This window comes from Vidua macroura, chromosome 5, assembly GCF_024509145.1.
Source record: "Vidua macroura isolate BioBank_ID:100142 chromosome 5, ASM2450914v1, whole genome shotgun sequence".
NCBI lineage: Eukaryota > Metazoa > Chordata > Aves > Passeriformes > Viduidae > Vidua > Vidua macroura.
The window spans coordinates 29,200,960-29,220,923 of record NC_071575.1 but is presented as its reverse complement, the minus strand read 5'-3'; the positions used below and the strand labels follow the sequence as shown (position 1 = coordinate 29,220,923).

Genomic DNA, 19,964 nt, shown 5'->3' with positions numbered 1-19,964 from the left:
CTAAACACGTCTGAATACCTCTTTCCCTGGAGGCTGCTGCAGTGTCACTGCTAAAGTAGCAGCTGCTTTTGGTAGGATAATTTTCTCATTATTCCTTTTCAACTGAATTTCTACCTATAAGCTCCAGCAAATGTAAGAGGTGTAATGAGGTGGGTGCTTTACAAATGCAGTGAAAAGATAGTCTGTGGTTTGGAGAGTGAAATACCTAAATTAAACACATTAAGCACATAAGCCATAGGGATCACAGAAATTAGTTTGGTTTTTGTTGGGTTTTTTTCCAGAGTATTAAGTTAAACTTGCTATGAAGGACAATTTTCCCAAATCAAATCAGCTTGCTTTAATCCATTCTTCCTGTTGAGTCCCTGCAGAAATGGGCCCAGAATACAACTCTGCTTTGTTGTTGTGAGAGAGCTAAAGAGAATAATTTACATTTCTAAATCTGCTAGGAAGGTATGACAATGTTTTTCATCTAGCAGCTTCACTATAAAAAGAGGAAGATGGAGCAGGAGGAAAATGAGGATGCTGGGTTTGATTTCTCTTATTTGTTTTATACATAAGTAAATGCAGTAATCATATCCATTAATTATTCCTGACTTATGCTGCTGTAAGTAAAAGGATTCAGATTCTTCAGTCAACACGTCTGTTCTTTTAGATCCAGGAAAATATAAAATTCAAAAGTCTGTTATAACACCAAGAATAAGCCATTCTCCACTTCTACAGTCTCCATTTTATTGCTGCTGGTTGTGAAGAATCTCTGATCACAAAGATGGAGATGCGGAAAAGGAATGGTTCTCAAATTCTGTTTTGGTTGACTAGATGATTTCAGGGTAAAAAGAACATTAAATACTTACAATGTGCACAGCCTATGAACAGACAGATATAGCTTATATTCCTGAGTACAAATAATACCTACAAAATACACTAGGTATGCAACTGAGCCAATCATAGCTTGTGCTTTGTGTTACTTAATTGGTGGGAAAAAAAGAGAAGTTTTTGGAAGAGCTCTTTCACCACTGTCTTCTGCTTGATCATATTTAATAGGCTTTTCCATGTGGTTTTCCAAATATTTCTCTGGAATAGCATGCTTTCTTGTGTTCTGCACATCACTTTCTGCTGTGCCTGTGAAAGGAGTCAGTCTGTCACCCAGTTCACTTCTCACTTTGTCAGCTGCATTCTTCCAGAGATTCTCTGCAACAATAAATCATTAAATGAGAGGGTTAAGACTGCAGACTCTTAACAGCAGGTAAAACACAGAACTGACACAAACTCCCAGCAAATCAGATGAAAGTTTTCTCTGAGATCTTACAACCCCCACTGCTGCATTCTTTTGCTCTGAAAGTGACATGCACTGTGGTGTGCTGTCAGATACTGTTTTGCTCTCAGCAGGGAGAAGGGTTTTCCATGTGACTCTTCAGCACTTCCAGTCTTCTTGTAGGTATCTGAATTAAAACATAAGGCATGCAGTTCTACACAAGTGAGGAATGGTGCCTTTACCCACCCCATTTCAGGGGCCATCCATTATCTCCACACTTCCACCTCCCCTTACTCCAGGCAGATGACACTAAAGACAAAGAAACACCAAACACTGACAAAAATGCACTTAGTTCTGAGGTGGAACAGGCTTACGAATAGTCTCTCTTCTATTTTCCAGTGCAGAGAATGAGCCATCACTCATCTTCCTTGGGGCCTGTGTTTTCCGGAATACTTTTGGCTCCTGGATCCATGCGTGTTTCATCGCTTCATCGGGAGTCATGCGCAGGGAAGGCTCCCACCTTAAATCCACAGGAGACAAATCATTATTCAACTATTTCTATCTGAAAATTAGTAAGAGGCAAGAGATTCAGCCCTATCTTTTGAAAGTCAGGTCATGAGGACATTTTTTTGAAACAAAATAATTTTCTTTTTATCCCAAAACCATGGAAAAATCTTATGAGATCTTCTCCAGCCTTCAAAACCCATTTATGTCAGCACCGTGCTGATCAAACCCTCTGCAGCATCAAACCATTTATAATATGCAGTTCCTGCTTCTATTAGGGTAGGGACCCAACATTCTTGTTTAAGGTTTGATTTTCTGCTTCACTGAAATTATTTTCTGAAAATTCTCATTCAACCAGCAAACTAAAATGAATCAATGATTCACACAGACTTGGCAAACAGAGAACACTGAAAGCAACCTTCTTTAGCAGTTTCTTTAGAATTTCTTTAGGAAAGTGCTACTGAACTGCTAGAAAGAAATTTGAAGTCACTGCTAAAGAAGGCATAGTAAAGTGTCAATAATAACACTTATACAAATGATGCCATGTGGAAAACAAAAAAAAAAAAAAACCAAAAAAAACCCAAACCAAACTCAAAACACCTCACCAAAAAATAAAAAAGCAAACACAACAGATGCCAAGATTTTAAAGGCACAAAAGAATGAAAGCAAAGTCAAAACTAGCTTGTTGCATACAGTATGAACTCACATTAAGCATCCTTTCAAGAAGTCCAAGAAGCCAGCATCATGGGTGTTCAGCACTGTGCTTAGATCCTTGGAGTCTGGGCATCTTTTTTTCCCCTTGCTGTTAGTTACAGATTTAGGAAAACCTTTGGAATCTTAAAAAAAAAAGACATTCTCAAAAAATTACATTAAAAACCTTCACTAAATACTTTTAAAAGTTGCATAAATAGTATCCATGTTCATCCCACTAACTCCAGTTTTGCCCTGTTGGATTGATAATCTACCAGGATTGTGGCAAATAGGATTGGTTACATCCAAGAGACCACATCCTACACTTTGTTGCTTCGTTTGCTTTGAGCAATTTATACAAACCCAATTTATACACAGAGAAATAAAAAATGTAAATTAGTTCCCAGAGCCCACTGCATTCCTTTGAGCAACAATATTTTTAAAGAGCAACTTCTCTATCACTTTGGCAATTAGAGGCCCATAAGACATGAAGAGCAGAGCTCCAGGTTCGTTTATAGGCCTCATTTTATCCTTTTGCTTTTTTTCCATACCTCTTCCTGGAAGTATTTTTATCAGCTAGGAATTAGCTAAAGATCTCTGACCCTACTCTCTACCACTGCTATTAATTAGTGATTAACTACCAGGTAGGCATCCAGCAAGGACGAATAATCAGAAGAAATTACCAAAGAATGTTCTCCTCCTTGATGCAGCCTGGATAAAATCAGCTGGTGGAAGACCCAATACCTTCACAGAAAATGAATTAATAGAGTTATTCCTCATTTCATAAAGATACACAACAACCATCAGGTGAGACGTGGCATTTTGCCCTCCTTATGAAAAGAAGCTGAATGTTGCAATTCACTGTGAAATGTCTGCAAAATATTTCCTCTTATTGTGGAGAGAATTGAAGGATTCCTTAGTGCTGCCTGTACATGTCTTTGCATCAAAAATAGCATGGCCAGCAGAAGCAGGGCAGTGATTGTCCCTCTCTCTATGGCACTGGTGAGGCCACAGATCAAATCCTGTGTCCAGTTCTGCGCCTGTCACTTCAGGAAGGACATTGAGAGGCTGGAGCGTGTTCAGAGAAGGGAACAGAGCTGGGGAAGGGGCTAGAGCACAAGTCTGATGAGGGGAAGCTGAGGAAGCTGGGAAAGCCTGGAGGAAAAGAGGCTCAGGGGGGCTCTTCTGGCTCGAAGAGCCATTTGGCTGCATTAAACCTCCCTCTGAAAGGCCAGGCCATAGCCAATCATATTTCATTATTGCTTGAGGTTTCTCTTTGTTTCTGGTGGTGCAGTTTATCAAATGGGTGTGCAAACCAATCCCAAAAGTTACCTCCATGATGCAGGCAAGCTGGTCAGCTTCATTTTCCCCTGGGAACAGTGGGTAGCCTGTGTAAAGCTCTGCTATGATACAGCCTAAGCTCCACATATCAACAGCCATAGCATAAGGATGACCAAGAATCACCTCAGGGGAGCGATAAAAGCGGCTCTGAACATAGGTGTACACTGGATTAAAAATTAGACAAGAAGCAAAATTTCACAGTTGGGACTGAAAGGTCAATTTGCAGATTTCACAGAAAAGTGGCATATGTTCAGGAATCATAAATCTGTCTATCCATGGATTGCTCACGTAGGCTCTGGAAACATTTTCTAATCCCATTCTAAAAGTAATGGGTGATACTGTTCTATTTAGAAATTGTTCTTCAACAAGTTTCACTGAAGGAAATTGTTTTACTAATGCTGTGATTCAGTTTATCCATGCTCATTGTCCTATTTGAAGGTGTTCCATTTGCATCAATCAACAGTTCCTAAATTAAAAACACAGTTCCCATTTCCCTCCCTGTGGTATTCATACAAAAAGTACAAATTCTAATTTAACCATCTCACAGAGAAAGGCTCTCTGGACCTGACAAACTTCTTGATACGTGAAATATTTGGATTATCCTCTTAAGTTTGTTCCAGCTAACCACTCCTGAAAGTGCAATTCTGATTTCAACAGGAGTAGAGGAACTGATCAGGCTTGGGACAAAGAAAAAGAATGGTAATATCTTACTTGTCTTTACCAGTATTTGCTCCACCATCAGTGGCTGAACAGTTCACCAGGTTCTAATTAGGGGCATAGGTCAATATATTAGCCCAATCCAAGAAATAGTTTTTCCACATTATTTAAAATTAGGAAAGCTTATTAAGAAAATTACATCAACTTGACTTTTCTGCAAACCTCTTTGGTCTTCATAGCAGCTTGATCCAAAATCAATAACTTTGACTGAACCTTGCCCATTGTGGTATAATAGTATGTTCTCCTAAAAAGAAAAAAAATCACAGGGAAAAGAGGGGTTTAGCATCATATTAAGTTAGTGAACACTTGTGAAAATCAGAATGCAAATCTCATTTACACTTCTCTGCATAATGAGAGCTTCAAAATTCAAACTCCTTTGGAATGCATTTGCTAACATGAGGAAGCAGCCAATAATGTGCAATTGTGCAAAGCAGAGGGGAGATTTGGAAAGGTACCCAGGCTGCAGGTGAGCCAGAACAGGCACCAGGGAGCTCCCCAAAACTCAGGGTTGCTTATCTAGTAAAAGCCAAAGTGCACCTGGCTTTGTGCTGTGCTGAATTAACCAGAAACATCCTTTTGTAAGCACAGAAAGCCCCTGGCCCATGAAGAAGCCACACTCTTCAGTTCTTCCCTGCACTCCTTTCCCCAGACTCCGTGTCAGCTCACCCCTCCCCACCTGTGTGATGCACAGGTCTCAAGGGAGGAATAAATGGACAAGGCAGGGTCCTATGGATTCTTAGCTGGGTGTAGGTAGGTACAGCACTGGGTTCCTGCAATTCCAGCTGGAGAAGTGAACCTTAAACAGCCAGCTCAGGGATATGTCCACTGATGAGCAAACACAGCCTTCAGCTCTCTTCTGCAGAGCTGAGTTTTATCCTCATTAAAAGTCTGTCTAAATGAAAAATTTCCTTCTCCACTCCTCAGCAGACAAATGGTTACCTTTATCAACCAGTTTTACAGTGATTATATGTCAGGGCTTTGAAGGACTGAACACTTCCCAGGTGGATGCTAAATAATGATGAAGTGGTTTCTTAGGTAATTAGCTCGTAAGGAAATGCTTAATGTGCCAGGAAGGAGAAGCTGCTGCTGGTGAAGCTCAAGGCAAGGACTGACTTCCACAATCCAGGTGCTCTTGGCTCTGGTAAGGGAAGCAGTATCCCCTCTCTGTAGCTCAATATCCCTTCATGCTCATGGTAGGACTCTGTCTCTTATACTGAATCTCTCACAATGAAAGGGAGCTGATCAAAGCTGGAAAACCAGGCTTTGGAGGCAGTGATTACCTAGTGTAAAGGCCAGAGAAACTCCATATTCTATCTTATGCTGAGAAATATCATAGGAGGCAGATGGGATAACAGATGTGAGTTTCAGGCAACATAAATTCATGAAACTACAATTGCTGAATGAGAACAACATTGTCTTTTAGTTAACTCACTATATTTTCACTAATATGTTGCTCTATTTAAATACAGACTACACCAATTGATGCTGCCAACATCATTCCTTGTCAGTGGCTGCCTGGAAACAAATTTCCCATTGGGCTAATTGTTTTTGATTCAGATATCTGGGTTATCTTTCAAGCCTCTCTTCTCACTGCAAATTGGTCTGGCAAAGATTTTGGCAAGACAATGGGTATAGATAGTATGTGACTTCTCAGAATTCTAAATCAAGATACATTTAGCAAAGTGAGAACAGAATTTTATCCTTAGCATTTTTACCTAAGAACTTATTTATTTCTTTATTGGTTAATTTGCCCTTTTGAAAAGGAAATCAAGAGAAACTTTCACCTGGAGTGAAAATATAATGAAAATCCTTCAGAAATCTCAGAAAAATGCAAAAATTTAAATCTGGGGCTTAAGGAGAATGGAAATATTTTACCTAGCATGAATACTTAGCAGATACAGCAGAGGGAATTGGAGGACAGATGTCCCTCCAAAAACAGGTAAACACCCTAAATACTGTTCCACAGAATTCCTTTGCCATTTGCTAGGCTGCTTAATTTTATAGTTATGCCTAAGAAATTAAATAGACTTAACATGATAACCTGAAACAGGCTGCTTTGTGAATACTCCTCGCATTACAATGCCCCTCATCTTGAAATACTTAATTTTACAAGTACTTTTCTTTTTCTCTAAGCAAAAAGTCATTATCTGAATTTGATTCATATTTGCATATGTTTTGGCAACCAAATAATCTCATTAATGCTTTGGTGAATGAACTGAATCAATGGTAATAATCAGTTGAATGTAGCATGAACATAATCTGAAATAAATTACAGCTTCTGTACAAACATCATACTGGGTTTTAGGATTTCTCCTGACAGTTCCTCTCAATCAATAAAGAATAGGATAAGCTCATTCATTCTATACAGAATACCAGGTGATGAAATGATTGTACTTACAGGCTTCAGATCACAGTGAATGATCCTTTCCTGGTAGAGCACTTGTAAGCACCTCAGCACACACCGAGTGAAGTGGCGAATCAACGACAGGCTGAAGCCTTGGAAATTGTTCTTTTTGATCAGCTCATACAAATTTATTCTGTGGGGGAGGAAGAAGCAGCAGACAGAGAGCAGATAAGAGATTGGGGAATTTATTTTTAAAGGCATGATTAGTTTCCAGTGCGTTAAGAGCTTTTCTTCCCACATGGAGGACTCATGCAGAGGAAAATGACAGCTATTTTCCTCCTTGCAAATGCTGCTCTGCATGTGATATGCACAAACACCTCCCAGATCTAAAGCAGATGTAAACTCAGTGAACTTGCTTGCTAAACTCGCTGCTGTTAAGCAGCTGTGCTGATTTTCACCAAAACCAATAATCATTCAGGAACCAAAATGAATTTTCTACTGTCTCCTTTTGCTGTCATTTCTCTTTGCTTTGTCATCTTGAGTAAATAATTTCTGTCTAAAGGTTTTTAACCAGCATTAAATATTTCTAGATACCACCACCCCCCCCCCCACCCCACCCCCCTCCCCCCCCCCCCCCCGCAATATCAATTCAGGTCTCATTAGGTTTTTATATCCCTCCTGTGACCATCACATCTTAGCAACTTCCAGTAGCCCTGCCCAGTAGCCTGGAGAAGAGAAGGCTCTGGAAGATCTCATTGCAGCTTTCCAGTGCCTTAAGGAGCTTATGAAAAGGAGGGAGAGTGATTTTTGAAGTGATAGTGATAGGACAAGGGATAATGATTTCAAACTGAAAAAGGAGTAGGTTTAGATTGGATATTAGGAATAAATTCTTCCCTGTGAGAGGTTTCCTCAGCACTAGCACACATCTGCAAGGACATGACCAGCTGGAGCTTTCTGCCTTCCTCATGGGAGTGTCCAATGCTGGCAGGCACAGTCTTTGGAATTAAAGTTGCCCAGACTTAATGGAAAAGATGACAAATCAAAGGCTTTTCTTGGTATTTTAAAGGCAATGAAAATTTTACCAGACAAACATTTTTCTATGACAACCACTCTTAACTCCATGGTGGAGAACTAAGATAGTGACTATCCCATTTCCCTGTGTGTTTCAATAGCAGCTTTCAGAAAAGACTGGGCTATGTCTTCCCTGGAAAGGAGTCACCTCTTACCCTGTGTGCCTGTGACAGACTCACATACAGCAACACAAGGGATTTAGGTTTCTTTGGGATCAAGTTGTTCATATGATGCTGAATTTTCCGCAGGGGCTGTAGCATATGCACCAGTGGGGGTTTTACTTTAAAGGCTGGAGAAGTGGGGGTAGCCTGGATAACTCCAGTTTGACTCCCTGATTACAAGAAGGCTGATGAATAAAATGATCTGACTTCTCCAAAATTCCTCCAGAATTCCTCCTAAGAATCCCTGCAGCAAAGATTCATAAAAAGCAAGATGCAGTTTTATTTTTAAATTATTTGATATTATTCATATTTATATACCCTGCAGTTTACCAGTCCTGAATTTACTCTTTTCCTTACAGGTCTTTCGGGGAAGAAGACTTCAATAGCCAGCACAGAAAATAAGGGATGGATCATGTCATTGCCCGTGTGAAGTCTGAACGTGGCCTTTTTCAGTTCACCTTGGGTGATCAAAGGCTCAGTTATGCAGTCTGTATTTAGACAGTGTTCCTTTCTAGCTGCCAATTCTTCTGAAGAAGACATAAAAATTAAATCTTGTAAGGCACAAGAGCTACAATTCTCCTCAAGGTGTGTGTAAAGGAAAATGTACTTTACCCTAGCAGTTCAAAGGAGATACAGAAGTGATTGCGAAAGTAGAAGTATTCCTTCATGTGGATGATATTGTGAGTATCATCTTTGTCTTTCTTCAGCAGAGCATCAAGGATCTTCACTTCTACCAAAGCCTGGCTGTGAAATCTGAAATATCACATGACATGGGAATGGTGACATCAACTTAGGGTAGCATTTGTATTTCTGCAAATGCTACAAACACTACGAGCTTATGATAAGCTCAGCAGGTGGGACAATTATTAAAATGTTTCATTCAGTCCTGTTAACCACTGTAATTTTGATTTCTGATGGTTGATTCCTGGTCTAAATACACTGGCCTTACATAAACCTTCAGGGTACCTAATTTGACTTGTTTGAAAAAAAACTTTAAATGAAAAGGTTTCCAATGACTAAAATCCTGGTGCTCTCAAGTCTATAGGAATGCTTCACTTCCCTTGAACAGGGCCATGTTTCACACCTACCACAGACAGTGTATTTTGAAAAGCATCTTTACACTTAGTGTTCACTGAGGGGGAAAACAGCTGAACATCTGTTTCACTGACTCTGCTTCAAGCTCAAATTTGTAACCAGCCACTTAACAGAAACAGGTTGCTTAGGACCACAGTGTAGAATTTTGCATGTTCAAGCAAGTGATGGGTGCCTTCCAGCATATTCCTGTGGTTTTGGAGCCTTGTGGAGATGCTCCTTACTCTCACAGGGAGTTCCTGCTCCTGCACAGCTGGTTACGTGGGTTGTGTATTCACTGTGCAACACATAGAGAGATCTCCTTGTGAGCCTGGAAAAACTGTGCTTGCTTTCCTAGGCTGTCTCTACTCTGGGTCCAGGCCAGTTCCTGACATCCTCTTTTCTCACTCTGCCCTCACTGTGTTTAATGAATGTACAGGAGGTTTGATTTTGATTTGTTCATGTTGTCACAGTTTGCCTGTATCTAAGAGGGATGATTGTACTGGTTTTAAGTCAGCAGATACCTCACCTTTTCTTATTCCTTATTATTTTCAATGCCACTAACTCATTGGTTTTGTGATCCAGGCATTTGGCCACCTGCCCAAATGACCCTTTCCCAATGACCTCCAAGACTTCGTAGCGGTAGGCAATGTGGTCATGTAAAACCTTCAAAAGAACACAAAGAGTTCAGATTCAAGGAATACAACAAAGACCAGGCTTCCCAGAAGCTCCTGTGTGTTTGAGTCTGCTGTCCATGACAGATGGTGGGCTAGCTGCAGGTGAAGTTTACATCAAATAAGGGTGACAAGGAAAATCCCAAGTGATGCTCTCATAGCCCACCTACCTTGCTTCAACCCTGCATGACATGAAAAGTGAATTCTCCCCTGAGTTTTAAAAGGCATGTTTTCACTACGTGAATATTTGTCTTCTAGAAACAACATTTATCTCACAGACAACACTTAAAGAGTTGGCATAAAATCACTACAAACTTACTGAGCTCAAAATGAATACCATAATATTTCCACTTACCTTTAAGTAGGAACCATGCTCATCATCATAACAATTATTATTCTGGGTTTCAGGTAAACCTTCAATCTTTTTAGCTTCCAGGCCAAGAAACCAGAGCTCTGTATAATTGAAAATTTCTTTTTGCTCATAGACTGTTAACTGGTTTCTAAAATTTTTCAAGGCTTCTAAATCAGAAAACGAGAACGTAAAACCAAAAATCAATAGAATGTCAGAAACCTGATGGCAAAGTGCTTTTACAATGCAACATTTCACAGTAGAACCCACCACTTTCAGCAGGATGCTGAGAAAGGCTGTTAAGAGTTCCCTTTCAACTAAGATTTCTCTTTTTCTACAATTTCATACAAATTTCTAATTTTTTTTCCTGGCTTGCAGTATTAAGTTCAATAAAGCACTCATCATCTGTCAGCAAGATTTTTAAGAGAGCTTAGGTAAAAATCACTTAATTGTGAGGGAAGTTATGTATATAGATTTTTTGAAAATCCCATCTGTTGTCTATCTGCTCCCTCAGGCTCCATAACTTACATGAAAAGTCACATTTTTATTGGTTTGATTGCTATATTTATAAAATGCCAGTAATGTCTAGTTAACCAAAACTTTTAAGTCCTTGTTTTTCTGATAAAAATCATCAGTTTTTCTGATAAAAATCATCAATCATCATCATCATGCTTGAGGTTAGGAATTAAATGGAACCCAAATCTGCTTTTCTCCTAGTTCTCATTCTTCCTGCATAGAATTTCAGCTGCCCTAACACCTCCACTCCCATCATTTAAATGTGGATATATATTCAGACAGGAGCATTATAAATCTATGTGTTGCATGTATGTGTGGGTGTTTTGTTAAACAGTGGCAAATCTTCATCCAGCAATGCAGGGCTGCTAAATAATTTCAAAGCAAAAGGCCACTACTTTTTTTTTTTTTTTCCTAGACTCCTTCTAGAAATAGGTTAACTCTGTCAGAAACTTTCTAGATCTGAGAACTCCCAAAATGCAATTTAGCCCACATCAATAAAATGGGACACAGCCACAAGGAAGTGGGAAAAGGTTTTATCCCTGTAATGGAATATTGCTGTCACCTACCCCACCTAAGTCTTAGATAAATATACATTCTTTTTTATACTGCATGTTTCTCTTCTGTATTTGTGTTAGTCAAATCATTCCCCTATTGGGTACTTCCCAAAGCTGGATAATTAGAAATCACTTAGTCCCATCCATATTGCAGAGCTCTAAATTATTAAATATTTCAGCAGCCATTTAACATGGCACCTCTGCTCCCTCAGTGTCCTGACTGTACACACTCCTCATCTGTGCAGGCAGCCTCACTCCAGTCCTTTCAGTTTATCCAAGGATATTCTACCTGAAGCTGTCATAGGCAGTTTGACCCCAATGCTGGTGCTCTCCAGTTCAGATGATTTTGTATGGACTCTGGTATCACTCTCAGGAAGACTGTCTGGAAGGTTAAATTGAGGAAAATTGCCTTGAGTTCCATTTTCCTGCAAAGCAGAAAAAAAAAATCAAAATTTAAAAACTGCTATATTCACAGAGACAAAGCTGCAATATATTTATTTTGGATTAGTTGAGTAATCTCTGTCAATTTTGTGCTGAGACAGAACAAGCAAGCTTGGGCACTAGAACACCCTGCTTATTCAGACTGCAAATTCTGCCAAAAGCATTAAAGGCTGTTGGACCATGGAAAGATAAATCTCTATAAATGAGAAAAGGAAGTTCGTCTTCCAGATTCATTCAGTATATGGACTGTCTAGAAATGCTATCTATACCAATGCTGGTCAGCCTTGGAGGGCTGTGGAACAATCCCTCTTGGAACCATGCCAAACCAAGTGAAAGACAGGAAATTGATTTGGAATAACGAGTATGGATATGCCAACAAATGGTGTCTGAACAACTTTGTTGTCTTCTCTGATGAAGTGATTGGCTTGGCCAGTGGGAGAAAAGCACTAAGCATCATGAACTTTGTCTTGAGCAGGGCCTGTGACACTGGAGCCCAGTCAGTGGGAGATTAACTGGATAAATGGATCATAATGTGAGCAGCCTGCTCCAAGTCTGCTTGGCTTATAGTGAGAGGTGGGGCCAGATGTCCTTCAGAGGTCTCTTCCAAGCTAAATGATTCCTTTATTTATTTCTCATCCTTTGAGAAAGTCCTCATAGAAGTGGGGCTGGGTGGAGACAAAAAAACAGCTCAGTGTCTGTCTGTGTCAGAAGGGTACCAAAGCCATATTTAAAAACCAGCACATGGTTGCCAAGACAAGGAGAACCCAAGTGATGGGATATGGACTAACAAGTGGGCAAGCTTGGTCCACCACATCCTTGCAAGAAGTCCTGACTGGTACCACTTCAATAAAAGCATCTTGGTGCTTGTGGGGTTTGAGTTAAGGATGTGTGCAAGTAAAAATGGGTTCTTTTCAAAATGAAGCATTTTCCATACTTGTCTCTAATTCTGACCCTTTTTCTCTCTTCCCTCACACTTATACACTTGTGACACTCTGCCAGTGATACTCTCTCAGTGGTACTCAGAGGGAGGCTGGTTCACCAGGCAAACAAGATGTCCAGGAGCTTTCTAACTCACCTGAAAAGAGGGGAGGACACTCTGCAAGCTCTTATTTGCTCTTTGAGGCAGGCTGCTCTCAAAGGGGGGAGGGTTTGCAGCATCTGCAGCCAGACCATGCTTCACTTGACCTTCCAGATGTGGGAGGGAAAGGACACCACGACTGACTCTCTAAATAGAAAGCACAAGGAAATGTCACATAACGACCTAGCAAGAGTTCTGTGCCACATCTATGAACACCAGAGGGATGTAACTCCTTTGAAAATGTGTGTGGTTTGCTTCTGACACCTAAAGGCAAAGGGGAAATGAGCAGATTCTAAGGCAGCTCCAGCTGTACTAACAGACAGCAAGAGGTTGTCCAGGCAATCCAGCACAATTTAGGGAATGAGACTCCTCACAAGAACACTTCCATCCAGCATCAGGGTAGCAACTGCTTCAGCTGCAAAGAGTGGCTGGATTTGGAAGCCCAGCAGCCATTCCAGGCAGCAGGACGCCTCTGAGTGGGGAAAATAAAGCCCACACAGGGTAATAAATAGGCATGAAGTGTCAGTGGTAGAAAATATCATTAACTATTCCCAGTGGCAGAAGAGAAACTGGGACTGGACTGCTGCCAAACACCAGGGGTGGACACAGTGCGAAGTTTTCCCTGCACTGGTTTCTCCATATTTCCTTCCTCCTCATTTCCTATGGAGCTCAATTTGTTTGGGCCCATTTGTTGCACTCCTTATTAGTGAAGAAGAGACAAGCTCTCAGCAAACTTTGCTTAAAAATAAATGCTTACAATCATTTAAATAATCCAGGATTACTAGTCCTTCCTGACTTTTCCCATTTATTATTTGTAAAATACTTCTATATAATTTGTTAATTACAGTCAGTCACTAAAGGGCACAGTTTTATGAATGTCTTGTATGTCTTATCAATGTCTTGAATATCTCAAGTCAGAGAAGTTAAACTCTTAGCAGCAAAGAAAACTCTTTCAGGTAGACTATTTCTTTAGTAAATAATAAAACAATTATTTGAAATAAATCTGAAATAGCTCAACTATGCACTGTGAAATGCAGAATAAAGTCTAGAGAGCTAAAGCTACGGCTCACATAAACCTGTGAAATTTTCCTCCTCAGGGAAGCATAGAAACATTTGGCAAGCTTTTGACAACAAAAGTGAGGTTTGATATTTTCTTAAAATGCAAAGGAGCAATGCTCTCAAGCCAATCAACTTTAATGAGTAAGTTTTTTATTCCAATACTGTGGAATGGCATTTAAAATCTTAGAACTGGGATTCCAGTGGATTTTTCCCAAAAGCTTCAGGAAACAAAAGTGATTTGGCAGAAGAAATGCCTCAAATGCTACTGAATACAGCAAAACCAAAATACTTGCAAGCATTTGGGACAGTCATACAGCCACAGAGAAAATGGAAGAAGACAGGGACTAGAAGACTTGCTCATATTCATTTATTATAAGAGATCACTTAAAAAACAAGCATTCAGGTATTTTTGAAGTCAGCTGAAGAGTCACATACCTGATGGAAGACTCTGTTAGAGCCCAAATGATCCCTCTCTTGAACAGTCAGCTGAGACTGAGAAAAAGCATCCACATGGGAAGACTGCAAACATAAAGTGAGGCTTTAATCAAAATTATTCTGGAGGAAAAAATTATGGAACCCCTGCCTGATTTCTGTATTTCCCTCCTTTGTGACAATGCCTATGCCAACACAAGGTGTGAGAGAGGGCCACAAAAGCTGCTGAAACACGTTACACACTGTGGCAATGCCTCTCTCAGTTAAGCTGCTGTTTTGTGGGCTGGGGCAGAGACAGTTTATTTTGTTATTATGCCTCTCAGATGTTTGGTATGCCCCTTTGCTCAGCCAAGGTGAAAGGGGCCCTCTGCCATCCCTAAATATGCACTTGGAAGCTGGTAATGAGTCTGCTTGGAAGGTCCACTTTAAACTGCATCACTAGGTAGATTGTGAGCTCATACATTGCTAAAAGCAGTATTAAGCTGATTCAGCTTGGTACAGATTTTGTAAAAATAAAATCATGGTTTAAGTTTACTGAAATACAGAAAAAACCCATTGGCTCCAATGGGCAGATAGTATCAGCAATAAATACAAAAAAAAACCCCATGGGGAAAGTGCTAAGCAGCTCACCATTTTAAAGAGTTTGCTGGTGCTTTCAGCAGTTTTTCAATAAACATGCTAAGTAGCACTGTACACTTCTGCCCAATAACAAACTGCAATGAAATGAACAAATCTTTAGGATAATTTAGACCGAGAAAACTCTGTGGCTAAAGCACATTGAGCTCTGCTCTATAGGCTGGAGTGAACTCCACTGAGTTTGGTCAAAAGGGCTCCTGAAAGAGTCTGTCTGAGGCTGGAAGAGACAGGGACAACTCAGATTAGATGCTGCACCTGTGCCAATACACTGCAGCTATCCATATATAGACAGAGATATAGACAGAGATAAACATAAGTGTGTATATATATATATATATATATATATATATATATATATAAAGCCGGGTGTGAGATGGGTAAGGGATGCTTGTGTGAAGCTGATCCACACATACACACAGTGACCTTGATATATGCAGGGCAAATTAGCATTGCAGCAAACAGGGAGATCAAACTGAACATACCCTGACAATGGCTCTGGCACACCCTGCCCTGAACAGAATCACAGACTGGTTTGGGTTGGGAGGGACCTTAAAAACCAAGCAGTTCCAACCCCTGCCATGGGCAGGGACACCTTCCACCAGACCAGGCTGCTCCGAGCCCCAGGCTCCAGGCATTCACAGCTTCTCTTGGACAACCTGTGCCAGGTCTCATTACCCTCACAGGGAACAATTTCTTCCTCCCATCTCCCACCTCCCATTTCTTCCTCCTTTCCCATGGGAAAATATCCCATCTAAACCTGCTCTCTGTCAGTGTGAAGCCATTCTCCCTTATCCTGTCACTCCAGGCCCTTGTCCAGAGTCTCTCTCCATCTTTCCTGTGGGTTCCCTTCAGGCATTGCAAGGCCACAAGGAGGTCACCCCAAAGCCTTCTCTTCTCCAGGCTGAACAATGCCAATTCCCTCAGCCTTTCCTCCCAGCAGAGCTGCTCAATCCTTCTGACAATCTTGATGGCCTCCTCTCGACTGACTCCAGAGCCTGTGGCTTGCATAGATTAGAGACTCTAAAGGACTTTTTCAAACTAAATATGGAGCTAAAACTCTGTGTACAGATCTACCTGACCACATGGAGAAAATGCTGCCTCTTGACAGGTTCAGCTGTCTCACCATCAGCCAGGAAGACACCACTCAAGCCAGGCAGACCAGCTGGAAACTGCCCCAAAGATAACTGTGCTCTGTGTGTGCTCTTCCTGTTCCCAAATGAATAAACAAACCCTTCTGCAAGGGCAAACTTGCAGCTCTGACATGAGATGAAGGGTCATGGGTGGCTTAAAGCACAAGAGAATGGCAGGAAAGGGATAAGTACTAAAACCTGGACACAGTAATTCCCATCTTTGGAACTGGAGATCACCCAGCCAGGGATAAGGGATGATATGCTGTAAAACCAAAATATTACCACTGCCAACACAGCAAATGCCACAGAAGAGGGTCACTAGACTACTGCATCCTAAACAGGAGTGTCCTAGAGCACGACACAGTTTGCCCAGGGCACCAAGTATCCTTGTATGAATTTCTTTAGATGATGATTCCATGGAAAACTCAGTGCCAGAGTATTTTACCAGACAATCTACAGACAATCTTCTCATGCAATCTGTGTAACTTGCATTTTAAGGGACAATCACATTTGTTATGAAGGTGAATCTGGGATACACATTCAAAACTCCACTAATTATATCAGCCCAACTCTTAGTAAGACTATTAATTTTAGTGCATGTTATACTTTTTCCTCACACTTCATCCATACTTGCAAGCTATAATTTTCAGTTTCTGGAGCTGATGAAAATACTGCATTTCATTTAAATGTAGTTTCTTAACTGCTTCATGTTTTTCTAGCTACAAGTCAATACAAAACCAGGATTTTATAGAGAAAAAGCTATCACTGAAAACCAAAGAAACAATGACTTCACGTACCTGTGCAGACTGCAGAATCTTGACACCAAAATGGCATTTTATGTTTTAGCAATACTTTTAAAAATCTAGGCAGATATGTCTATATTACTAATTTTTTAAAGTAGATTTATTAACAGAGCATGAAAAATTCAAAAAAACATCTTTAAAACTGAGCAAGAGCTAAGGAGGAAGGTGAGTGAGCGTCAAGATGTGCTGCCAGAATTTAGAATCCACTTGATATCCATTCAGTGGGGAAAGATTACCAAGATTTTGAGGCAGACATTTCTCCTTCTACAGTGCAAAAGCAAAACCAGTCCATGGTTTTTTAACCATGGAAATCTGTGATCCTCTTTGTCCCCCTTTCTCAAAACCTACTTACTATGGATTTATTGCTCTTCAGGCAATTTATTCAATAAAATCAGACCTTCATAAAATTCCCCCAAATGGGTAAATAACATAAACTTTTATTTGTAGAAAAACTGATCTGTGCCTCCACCAGTCCTGCTGGTGGCTGAATGGGGAACAGGTTGATTTACTGGACAGTCCACACAATGGTTTTATTTTATGGTCTTGATCCAGGTGACCCAGCAGAACTGCTCTAGCAAAACCCTGGAGTTGCCCTATGGGCTCTGCAGCTGAGCTGTTGTGGCTGAGTTTGTTCTGGCAGACGCACTCCAAAGAAAAACTGCAGCAACTGTTACTATTCTGCTCCATTTCAGTCCTGGTTTCCCTGCTCCTGTGGCACTCAGCCTTGTCCTACAGCTCCAATGCTGCAATCCCAGACTATCATCTCCTGCTATTCCAGCCCTTCAAATCCTGGACTACCTTGCTCATTCCAGTTACCACCAAAGAAACAGGACAAGGTCCTCATCCACCACCTAGCCCACAGTCACAAAGTTTTAGGTTTACAGCATTCTGTAAAATCAGGCATCATGACACACTTCCACAATTCTCAAAATATCAGAGTATTTTTTCAGTACCATGTTAACCATAGAAATCAGAAATGCACTAAAATTTTTGAAATTTTTAAATACACAACTACATGAAATAAAGACCCCGTTGTCTCCTCATTCACAAAGGCATTCTCTTCCCCCTGTTCTCAAAACTGAATGAAGCCTGTAGAATACATGGAGAGAATACAACACAGGTGCTAAATCATGCAACACCATAGCAAATACACTCTCTCACTCAAAATACAGTAGGAACACAAATATTTTCCCCACCTTGTCAACTATTTCTGTCAGCATTACTGCGAGAGCTGTTAAGTGCAGGACAGGAGCTGTTTATTCCATTCAGCGAAGGCATTTCAGGAAGCCCACCTTCATCTAGTCAGAGCATAGCAGGAGCAGTTCCATGCACAGTGCCTTGAGCAGAAAAAAATGGATAATGCTTCTGCTTGGCTTCAGATTTAAATTTTTCTCCCGGAAATATGCCAGTGACTATTAGCTGCTCTAGTATTCTTTTGGTGGCCATCTGTTCCCTTTCTCAGCCTCCTTCTAGCCAAATATAATTTTCCATATTTATCATGGCAAGTCAGTAATAAGAAAGACAAATATAACAGGATTGGCTGGTCTCCTTGTCATCTCAGTCTGTTCTTTCTCACTGAGCTCATGTGCTTGTGAAACCAAAAAACACTTGAACTTGGATTTTGTCAAAATTTGTCAAAGCGACCTTGCTATACAGTGAGCAAAATCTCTTCAACAAGACTGACAGACTGGAAAATGAAAATTAATTAATTCCTTAAGGGTTGGTTTCTCATTGGGCATTACATGTCAACCTGTGGCACCTTGATCTGTGGTTCTTGAGGGCATTGGTGCAGAGCTGCTCTGCCCTGTGGGATAATAAGTGTGTGGATTATTTTGGTGTGGATAATGAGACAGAACTTAGCTGCCCTCCTGTCTTTCCTCTTCCTCCTTTGGATGCTGTGCATGTATGATGGGGCACTGATGGAGGCGTCCCTGTTCCCCAGCTGTCTTAGGGGAATATCTAATGCAAAAATACAGTGTGGTCTCCTCCTTCATACAGCCACAGAATGACATGTTCCCTGATGGTCTGAAATCTGTCAACAGCCTAGAATAGTTCTACTTTCACTCAGAAACTAGGGTTTTCAAGGAGGAAATACATGCTCACCCACTGAAGGCTGCTGCTTTTACAGATGTTGCTGGAATGGTCAAAGGACAAACAGTTACTCATTTGCACCCATGGTGGTGTCTGCAAAGCCTCTTCTGATATAATTGGTGGGCTGCACCTTCCTAAAAGGCACATTGCTCCCACTTCCATCACTCCACTTTTCCATTCATCCAAGCTTGGCAACTCTCTAAGCAAGAAATCTTCCCCAGTATTATAAACCTCATGTGCAAGAGAAACCTCTTATTTTCTCACCAAATAACCACTCAGGCTTCCTGCCTGCAGGGGAGGCATGCAAATCACAGAGTCTTAGAAGGGCTGGGGTTGGAAGGGACCTTAAAGATCATCTTTTTCCACCCCCCTGCTACGGGCAGGCACTCCTCCCACTATTCCAGATTACTCACAGCCCCATCCAGCCTGGCCTTGGACACTGCCAGGGATGGGGCACCCACAGCTTTCTGGGCAACCTGTGCCAGGGCCTCATCACCCTCATAGCAAAGAATTTCTTCCCAAAATCCCATCTAAATCCTCAGTGGGAATCAATTTCCCCCTGTCCTGTCACTCCAGGCCCTTGTCAAGAGTCTCTCTCCATTAGCAGTCCCAGGACAGCCTCCATAGAAAGGAGTGAAATACAGATCTGCCCATGTTTTAGCCATCCCTCATTTAGAAGAACATCCTCTTTTTTCTTTATTTCCTTTCTTTGCAATGTTTTCTCTCCTCTTCATTTTATTACATTATTGTAAGCATATTCAAATTGCTGTGATAAGTCATGCAGGAATAAAAACAACCTTCAGGATCATTCTTTTGTATTATCTGAAGAGGACCAACTAATTTTTGATGACATAAGGCATTGAATACAGTTTTCCCCTCCATTTCTCAACAATATTCTCAAAGCAAGATAAACTTGCCAGGATTCTTACTTACTAAGTTTCAGTCATGCTACAGTGAAGTAAAAAGCAGTACATAAAATGTTTCAGCTATAAATTTAAAGCAGTTTTTTTTTTAAGTTTGAAGGAAAGATTTATCTTTGTAACTATTTTT

General features: G+C 40.7%; 1 protein-coding gene across 1 annotated transcript; it reads right to left on the bottom strand.

Moving 5' to 3' along the window:
* Positions 1-704: 704 nt before the first annotated feature.
* On the bottom strand, positions 705-18,161 carry DYRK4 (dual specificity tyrosine phosphorylation regulated kinase 4). Its single transcript, XM_053978821.1, has 14 exons — positions 18,020-18,161; positions 14,258-14,341; positions 12,761-12,910; positions 11,534-11,669; positions 10,181-10,344; positions 9,681-9,817; positions 8,693-8,833; positions 6,903-7,041; positions 4,667-4,748; positions 3,779-3,951; positions 3,130-3,190; positions 2,463-2,592; positions 1,627-1,772; positions 705-1,188 (listed from the first exon to the last, which is right to left on the bottom strand). Exons 1-14 carry the CDS (start codon positions 18,041-18,043, stop codon positions 962-964), a joined length of 1,794 nt encoding a protein of 597 aa, XP_053834796.1. The 5' UTR covers positions 18,044-18,161; the 3' UTR covers positions 705-961.
* Positions 18,162-19,964: the final 1,803 nt, after the last annotated feature.